The sequence below is a fragment of the Orycteropus afer genome, unplaced genomic scaffold (genome assembly GCF_000298275.1).
Source record: "Orycteropus afer afer isolate SDZICR_OR568_19922 unplaced genomic scaffold, OryAfe1.0 scaffold01035, whole genome shotgun sequence".
Classification (NCBI taxonomy): Eukaryota; Metazoa; Chordata; class Mammalia; order Tubulidentata; family Orycteropodidae; genus Orycteropus; species Orycteropus afer.
In genome coordinates this window covers 134711-144759 of record NW_006922622.1, presented here as the reverse complement: position 1 = coordinate 144759, position 10049 = coordinate 134711, and the positions used below count along the sequence as shown (strand labels likewise).

At 40.4% G+C, this 10049-nt stretch overlaps 1 protein-coding gene across 1 annotated transcript; it reads right to left on the bottom strand.

The window, feature by feature from the left end:
* Positions 1-654: 654 nt before the first annotated feature.
* Positions 655-1609, bottom strand: LOC103212617 (olfactory receptor 13A1-like). The gene is given in 2 exon segments (XM_007958596.1): positions 655-1212; positions 1214-1609. Coding segments are annotated over 2 exon segments (954 nt in total).
* Between the last annotated feature and the right edge of the window lie 8440 nt (positions 1610-10049).

Genomic DNA, 10049 nt, shown 5'->3' with positions numbered 1-10049 from the left:
TCAGTGCTCTCTCACACACACTGTGTGGGGCCCCTGAGGCATAACCAAGACCCATTAATCCCCTGTGAAACACCAATGCTGGAGAGACTGCATCACAAGGAACTCAGATCTCCTGGAGGAGATAAGCCATCACTTAGTGAGTGCACTTAGAGTTCACAGTTGAGTGGGACCCCAGCTGGCAGAGGTACAGTGAGGGGCTGGGTTCCTGGAGGAAGAGGATGGAATACATGGAGGAGGCCACATTCAGGTGGCTGGTACTGAGTGTTGTTGGGGGAGATGTCTAGGCAGAGATCCAATGAAGCAGTGAGCAGTGAAGTACAGGTGCCCAAGGACTGTGCCTTCCCTTAGAGTTTTAGGGTGTGGGAGGAGGGGGCACATATGGAAGAACTTGATGGAGAAAAGCCTGGGGGCAGTTTTAAGGTCAGGAGTCCTTGTGGAACCACGTCCCTGGGACACTTTCCACGAGGAATTCAGTTCCACAGATATTTGTGTTCTGGGACCCAGTCAGTAATGAGGCACCTGGGATAGTTCCAAGCAAATAAGCCATGTGATCAAGCTGCAGCCAAGACCGGTGGCCCCACCAGGTCATCTCAGGCCAGGTGTCTACGACTGAGGAATTTATGTTGGTGGGAGAGACCTGCTTGGCCTGTTGATTCACCTTCCACAGAAGGGGAGGAGCTTGCCCAGGGCACAGTGGACATCCTTATTCCTGAGGGAGTAGATCAGTGGGTTCAGGGTGGGACTCAGAACAGTGTACATTACCCCAGCCACTTTGCTCCTCTCGGGGTTGTAGCTGGAAGCGGGGCTGATGTAGGCACAGGACACGGCCGAGTAGTACACAGAGACCACGATGAGGTGGGAGGAGCAGGTGGTGAAGGCACGGAGCTTGCCCTCCCGAGAGCGGATGCACAGGATGCTGGCCACGATGCAGACATAGGAGGCCAGGGTGAGCATGAAGTTGGTGAAGCCATAGAACCCATCAGCCAGGAGAGTCATGATGCTGTTCACTCGCGTGGGGCTGCAGGAGAGCAGCAGCAGTGGGGGGATCTCGCAGAAGAAGTGCTCGATGACTCGGGGTCTGCAGAAGTTCAGCCGTGCCATCAGACTGGTGTGGATAGAGGAGTTTAGGGCACAGGTGACCCACACACCCCCAGCTAGTGTTGCACACATGCGCGAGCTCATGATGGTGCTGTAGTGCAGTGGGCTGTAGACCGCAGATGGCCACATAGCGGTCAAAGGCCATGACTGAGAGCAGCAGTAGCTCGGAGGACCCAGACCAGATGAGGAAGAAGAGCTGGGCCATGCAGCCTACATAGGAGATGGTGTGCTGTCCAGCAGCCAGACCTGCTAGCACCTTGGGTAAGATCGTGGAGGTACAGATGATGTCCATGGTGGCCAGGTTGGACAGGAAGAAGTACATGGGGCTGTGAAGGCCTGCGCTGAAGCCCACAACAGTGATAATCACAGTGTTACCTGTGAGAGCCACGACATAGAGCACCAGGAAGCAGCCCAGCAGCGGCAGCCGCAGGGAGGGGTGTTCCGAGAACCCCTGCAGCACGAATTCAGCCACCAGTGACTGGTTGGACTTTGTGGTTCTCCCAGGCTCCATGGCTCACAAGGGGTGGCCCTCACTCCAGATAACCTGCAAGTCTGAACAAGGGGTTACAAGACACTCAATTCTGAAGGGTTTGCGGATGACCAGAAAGTGAAGGGGTGAATTTGTTTTCCCAGTAAGAGCCATTTAACTCCTTAACCACCACCCTCCATGCCTCTGCAACAGCATGTCATCATTTGCCTTTGCTTTTCCTTCAATTTTCCACCTGCTCCCCCATCCCACCCCCCACACAGGTAAGCCCAGAGACAGGAACCTGCTGCTCTCCTGCCCTCAGGAAGCCCTGCCCTGCCCTGTGGATTCTCCTGGTCCTGTAGCCATTCTCTCTGTGGGCTGCACATTTTGAGGTGGCCTCTTGTCGGGGTGACCCTCACAGCCCTGACTCTAATCCACACCCTCAGTAACTGCTTCTTCTCACTATTGTGGGGGTGTTGCTTCCTTTCATGTCCCTTTCAGTGTACATTGTGTCTTTTCTAGCCTTGGGCCCACTGTGGCCCCCCACTGCCAACCCAGGCCAGAATCTGCCCCTAGATGCAAACTTCTCTGAACTGTCCCTCCTGGAGATCCCACTTTGGCAGTCCAGACCTGAGAAGCTCATGCTTTCTTTGGCTTTCTGCCTTGATGAGCTACAGGCCCTTCAAATGTAACATGTGCAAATCTGAACTCAGCACCACCCCCCATTCTGCTCCTGGTGTTTTTCCTTGGTGCATGCTTTGTACCCACTTAGCAACCTGCCACTTCTTCTCCCTGGATGGAGGCTCTGTGGGGCAGGGCATTGCCTCTCTGGCTTGTCATCACATTGGGAACTCCTGGCCACCGTAGGCCCTCAAGAGACATTTGCTCAATGAGCACATGATAGTCTGATACACTGTGCTTCCCTCTCATCCACCTGTTCACCAAGGCCTACAGGTAAAACCTATGACATTGCTTACAAGTGTTCCCACCTCTCACACCCTCAGATATTTAATTACTTCAGGCTTATTTTCACTCCTGCATGTCCAGTTTTCTTTCCAACTCCTCCTATATGTCCTCCACTGAGACCAGATTTGGTTCTCCAGGAAAAAAAAAAAAAAAAAAAAAAACTGACCCTGGTATTTCCATCCTTAAAACTGATCTTTGGCTCCACAGAGGGACTTAACTACAGTGTTAGAGATTTCTGTCTGTTTGGTTCCTACCCCAGGATATTGCCATGCCCATATAGACGTGGCTTTGCTAAACTCAAACAGGAATTTGAAGTTATACAGGGTTATTATGGGCCTCAGATTGCCTACAAAATGAAGCAGGAAATCTGGAATGTAAGGATCTAGAGTGGAGACTCCTGAAATCTGCTCAAAAGAGTGCCCTGGATCCTGGAATTCGTGTGTTTGTATTTGTGTGTGAGTCCTTATGAGTGTGTGTATGTAAGAAAGAGCATGTGTGCATCTGTGTGTACTTGTGTGTGTGACTCTATGGGAGCTAATGGAAAACAACATGCAAGAAATTTAAAGAGTAGCATAGAAATGTCAGCTGCACCCCACGACAGGAAGAAATGGTTTGGAGCTTCATTCCAGCCAAGTTAAAAACCTAGGAGAACAGAACTGAACACACTTGAAAGGCATATATGTATGTATGTATGTATGTATATATGTATGTATGCATGTATGTGTGTGTATGGATATATATATATATATATATATATATATATTCTCTGTATATACACTCTATATAAACACACTACTGGATGGGAGCTCTGGTGGCATAGTTGCTAAGGCATTTGACTGCTAACCAGAAGGCTGGTGGTTCAAATCCACCAGCCACTCCTTGGAAGGACAGTTGGGCAATCTATTTCCATAGAGATACCACCTCGGAAACTCAAGGTGGTCGCCATGAGTCAGAAATCACTCAATGGCAGTGAGTCAGTCAGACACTACTGAATAAGTAAAGAAACAAATAAATGTAGCCCATACATAAGTATTCAATACAGACTAAACACATGATATTGGAATTAGTACCTTAAGAACTTTAAAACACCTTTTGTAAATATGTCCAAGGATTAAAAGAAAATATGCCTGTAAATATGAACTGATAAGTCATCTAAGGAAAAGGGAATTATCTAAGAAAATCAAATAGAGACCATGGAAGTTAAAAGTACAGTATCTCAAATAAGCAATTCATCGTAAAGCATAGTAACAGATTGGGTACGATGTCAGAGAACTTTACAGTCAGAGAAATATGAATTTTCCAGTCTGCGGATGATGAAGAAAGTGATTGAAAAGAGCATGAACAAAATCTCTGTGACATATGGGACAATATATCCAGTCTAATATACCTCAAAGTGGAGTACAGAAAGAGAGGACAGAAAAAGATATTTGAAGAAATTATAGATGAAATATCCAGAAATTTATTTAAAATAAAACGTTAAAAAATCTGACATCAGAAACTCAGTAAGCCTGAAAAAGGGTAAATATATAGAAAAATACAGCCCAGGACATCACAATCAAAGCACTGAAAACTAGAGACAAAGAGCAAATGGCCGGAGGGGAAACGATGGCTCTTGACGGAAAGAGGAGCACTGACGGGAGAGACAGCTAGACTCCCAGCAGAAGAAATGGAGGCCAGCAGATCACAGAAGGACATTGCCATAGCAATGAAAGACAAAAAGGCCCCAGTTCTGTATGCAATGAAAATGTCCTTCAAAGGTGAAGGTGAAATAAACTCATCTCCAGATAGTAGAGAATTACTTGCCAGTAAACCTGGTCTTTAAGAAATGTCAAAGGCAGGTCTTCAGGTGAGGGGTAGTGCAGTAGATGGGAGAAAAATGCAGTAGAAAATATTAAGTATATCAGAAATGATCTCTGTGTACTTATAAATACAAGCATTATCTTTTTTCTTAATTTCTTTAAAAAGCATATGGCAGTTAAAAACAAAATTATACCATTGATAGTCATTGTTGCTGTTGGCTACCACTGAGTCAGTTTTGACCCATAAAGACCCTACTTAAAGCAGAAGGACACCCTGCCTGGTCCTGCGTCATCCTCACAATCATTGCCATGCTTGAGCCCATTCCTGCAGGCACCATGTCAATCCGTCTTGTTGACCCTCTATTCACCAAGCATGATATATTTCTCCTGTGACTGGTCCCTCTTGATAACATGACCAAAATACAAAAGATGAAGTCATGCAGTTTTCACTTCTAAGAAGCCTTCTGGCTGTACTTCTTTCAGGACAGACTTGTTCATTCCCTGGCAATCCATGATATATTCAATTTTCTTCACCAACACCACAATTTCAATGCAGAACTTCTTATGGAGTTTTCCTTATTCATTGCCCACCTCCCACATGCATATGATGCTATTAAAAAGGCAATGGCTGGGGTCAGGTTCACCTTAGTGTTTTAAGTAACATCTTTCCTCTTGATCACTTTGAAGAGGTCTTTTGCAGCAGATTTGCCAAATGGCATATGTTGTTTGAGCTTTTGATAGCTGCCTCCATTGGCATTGGTTATGGATCCAACTAAAATGAAATCCTTAAAAACCTCAATCTTTTCTCCATTTATCATGATGATGCCTGCTGGTTTGGTTGTGGGGACTTTTATTTTCTTTATGTTAAGAGGTAATACATACTGCAGGTTGTACGCTTTGACCTTCATCAGTAAGCTCTTCAAATCTTCACTTTCAGCAAGCAAGATTGTGTCATCTGAATATTGCACATTGTTAATGACTCTTCCTCTAAACCTGATGCTGAGTTCTTCATTATGGTCCAATTTACTGGATTATTTGTTCAGCATACAGACTGAATAAGTATGATAAAATGATACAGCCCTGGCGTAAACATTTCCTGATTTTAAACCATGCAGTATGTCCTTGTTCTATTCAAATAACTGCCTTTTGGTGTATGTAAGGTTACTCATAGACACAATGAAGTGCTCTTCAATTTCCATTCTTAGAAAAGTTATCCATAATTTGTTACGATCCACACAGTCGAATGCCTTTGCATGGTCTATAAAACACAGACAAACATCATTCTGGAATCCATTGCTTTCAGCCAAGATCCATCTGACATCAGCAATGACATCCCTCATTTCACATCCTCTTTTGAACCCGGCTTAAATTTCTGGCAGTTCCCTGATTGATGTACTGCTGCAATCATTTTTGAATTCTTTTCAGCAAAATTTTACTTGCATGTGATAGTAATGATGTTCGATAATTTCCATATTCTGTTGGAAAACCTTTCTATGTAATGGGCACAAAAATGGATCTTTTACAGTCAGTTGGCTAGGTAGCTATCTTCCAAATTTCTTTGTGCCTTAAGTGAGTACCTTAAGTGTTGCATTCATTTATTGAAACATCTCCATGGGTATTCCATCAATTCCTGGAGTCTTGTTTTGCCTAATTCCATCAGTGGAGCTGGGACTTCTTCCTTCAATATTGTTGGTGCTTGATCACATGCTACCTCCTGAAATGGTTGAATGTGGACAAATACTTTTTGGTACAGTGACTATGTGGATTCCTTCCATCTTCTTTTGATGCTTCCTGCATTGTTTAATATTTTACCCATAGAATACTTCAGGATTTCAACTTGAGGCTTGAATTTTTTCTTCAATTCTCTCAGCTTGAGAAATGGTGGGCATGTTCTTCCCTATTCATGGCACTTTTCATTGTAATTCTTTACTTTGTCTTCTCAAGTTCCCGTTTGAAATAATCTGTCCAGTTCTTTTACTTCATCATATTTTGCATTTGCTTTAGCTACTCTCCATTAAAAAGCAATTATCAGAGTGTCTTATGACATCCATTTTGTTCTTTGCTTTATTTCTTTCTAATAACTATAGTCTTCTAACAGCTTACTGCTTTCTTCATGTCTGATACTCCTGATGTCATTCTATAACTTGTCTGACCTTCATTAACGGGTGTTCAGTGTGTCAAAGCTCTCCTTCAGATGGCCTGTAAATTCTGTTGGGATATACCCAAGATTGTATCTTTGCTGTCATATACTTGTTAATTTTCTTCAGCTTCCACTTCACCTTGCATAGGACCAATTGATGATCTCTTACCCAGTCAGCCTCTGGTTTGTGACTGGTGATATTGAGCTTCTCTGTTGTCCTTTTCCACAGATGTGGTCTACTTTATTCCTGTATATTCCATCTGCCAAGGACTACATGTGTAATTGCCATTTATGTTGTTGAAAAGTATGTGCAATGAATAAGGATTGGTCTTGCAGAATTCTATCATGCAATCTCTAGTGTCATTTCATCACTGAGGCCATATTTTCCAACTACGGATACATTGTGTGGTAGACGTTGTATGATAATGTATTTAGATATAACACTGTGACAACAGTAGAACAAGGAGCACATAAGTAAGCAGTTGGAAATTGTTGAAAATCTATTTCTAGTGGTACAATACTAACTCTGAGTAGATTGTGTGATTTAAGATGCAATACCTTCAAGTGGAAAATTTTATTATGATGGAGATGTTCTATTTCTGCTCTACCCAATGCAGTAGCCACCAACCACATATGTATCTATTGAACTCTTGAAGTGTGGCTAGAGGTAGGAATGAAATTTTTAGGCATGCGTCTAGTGGTCACCACATTGGATAGCGAAGTCCTCAAGCCATTTCATTTTAAATAATAAAAACAAATATGATAGGGAATACTACCAATAACAGTTTAACAGAAAAAGGAAGGAAAGGAAAAACTGAGAAGCAAAAAAAGAGAGAAGGAACATAGAAAAAATAGTATGATAGAACCAAATATAACCCTATGTACAATACTACACAGGTAAACATTCCAAATAAAAGACAGAGTTTATCAAAATGGATTAACAGGTAAATAAAAGACCAATACCAGAAACCAAACTCACAACTTTTGAGTCAATTCTGACTCTTAGTGACCCCCATTGGATTTCCAAGGCTGTAAATCTTTATGGAAGCTGGATGTCTCATCTTCTGTGGAGCAGCTGATGGGTTTGAACCAACAACATTTGGGTTAGCAGCTAAAAGCCTTAACCACTACACAACCAAAGCTCCTTAAATAAAAGACAAAGATTGTCAAATAGATGAAAAAAGCAAGTTTCAATTGTGTGGTATTTACAACGAACACACATTACACATTAAAGTACATGTTAGTGGAAGTGAAAGGAGAAAAAAATACTATGCTCACAATGAGTGCATGAAGGTTGTAGTGACAAGAACAATATCAGGTAAAACAGACTTCAAACCAAGTACATTACCAGACATAAACATTCCATAATGACAAAAGGGTCAACTTTATCACAATGGGAATGTGCCTAATAACAGAGCCTCAAAGCACAGGCAGCAACAACCAACAAAATGAGAGGGAGAAACTGGTAAACACATAAGCACAGCTGGGGATTTTAGCATCCTTCCACAGGTGATGCACGAAATGGTAGATAGAGAATTAGTAATGACACAGAAGGTCTGAAGACCCAGCTGACAGTCACAGAATATTATGTCCATCAACTGCAGACTGCATGTGCTTCCTAGGTGCATGTAGAATGTTAACCAAGGCAGACCATACAGCCAGATTTCAGCAAATTTTAAATTCTGAAGTCTTTCATAATACATGTGGTAACCACAATAGAATTTGAAATGAATAACAGTAAGCTATCAAAACTTCCAAGTATGTGAAAATTAAATAACAAATTTCTAAATAACATATATGTCAAAGAAGAAATGACAAGGGCAATTTAAACACATTTTGAGTGTGATGATTAAAAAAAATCACATCAACCTTTCTGAGAAACGAAGTGCTTAGAGAAACTTTCAGCTTTGAATTACATTAGAGTTAAATATGTATTGAAAAAAGGAAAGGTTAAAATTAATAATCTAAGTTTCCACTTTAATAACCAATATGATAAATCCTTTAAACATAAAGTAAAAAAAAAATGTAGAGATAAACATAAGAGAATATATCAATGAAGTAGAAAGTAAATAATAAAGAAAATGTAATTAATTGCAAATTGGCCTTTAGAAAATTGATGAAATTAATGGCAGCCTGTCAGGACTAATTGAAAATGGAAGGAAGAGAATAACCACCATACATTCCCTTTAACCAGAATGGAAGAAGAAAGATAACTACCAACCCTGGTGACCTTAAAGGTGTACTGCAGAAGTACTAGGAATATCTGATGCCAATAAATTAAAAACATGAATGAATGGTACAAAATCCTCCACTAACCCAACTTTCCAGAAACAATGAAAAGGAGATAGAAAAATCAGAATCATCTGTATGTATGTAAGGAATTGCCTTTGTTATTTAAATCTTCACTCAGATTGATACAGTGGGGAATTTTAACAAATATTCAATGGAGAAGTAATATTAATTTTGCACAAACTCTTTCAGGAAATAAAGAAGAGAAACCCTTTCCAAGTTGTTTAATGAGACCACGACAATTAACCAAACATGAAAAAACAGGACAAGAAAAATAACTTAAACACTAAAATACTGAAAAAATACTTGACAGAAAATCCAGTAGTATGTAAATGATTATGATCATAAGATTTTATCCCAGAAATGCAATGTTGTTGTAGGATTAGTAAATATTTAATATAATCCCCTTTTAACCCAATAAAGAAAAAATAAACATCTTTATAATAATTGTAAAAGTGTTGTTGACAAAATTCAACATTCATTCAGAAAATGACTAAGTAAACTAGATGTATTGATATGATAAAGTGCATCTGTGAAAAGTCTATTTAATAATGAAATATTGAACCCTATGAACAGGAATTGGGTAAGGCTGGAATAAAAAAGTCCACAAATATTTATTCAACATTTGTGCTGGAGGTCCTAGCCAGTGTCTAAGTCAAGGAAAAAATAAAGGCGTAAAGATTGGAACATAAGAAGTGAAATTCTCTTTATTTGTAGACAAGAAAATTTTTTATGTAAAGAATCCTAAAGAATTTACAAAATAAGTATTAGAAATAACAAGGTATTTTAGCAAGATTTTGCAGGATACAAAGACATTATTTAAAAAGAATCAACTGTTTTTCTCCATATTAGCAGGAAAATAAAAATTGAAATATCTATGCAAAATAACATTATAAATAAAATATATAGAAATACATTTAAAAAAGAATATGCTATTCCTTTGACTGAAACTATAACATGGTGACAGAAATTAAACACAAGCTAAATAAATAAATATACTACATCACGAACTAGAGGACAATATTTTTAAGATGTCAGTTCTCTTGTATTATCCTTAAAATTGTGTTTAAAAGAAGAATAATTTTGGAGGACAAATTATCTGACCCCAGGAAATAGTATAAAGCTGTTGTTGTTGTTAGATGCTGTCAAGTTAGCTCCGACTCAGAGCAACCCTGCGTACACAGAACAAAACACTGCTGGGTCGTGCACCATCCTCACAATCCTTGCTATACCTGAGCCCACTGTGGACAGGGTTTCCGGGCTAAAGTTTTCCAGTAATACATCAGAC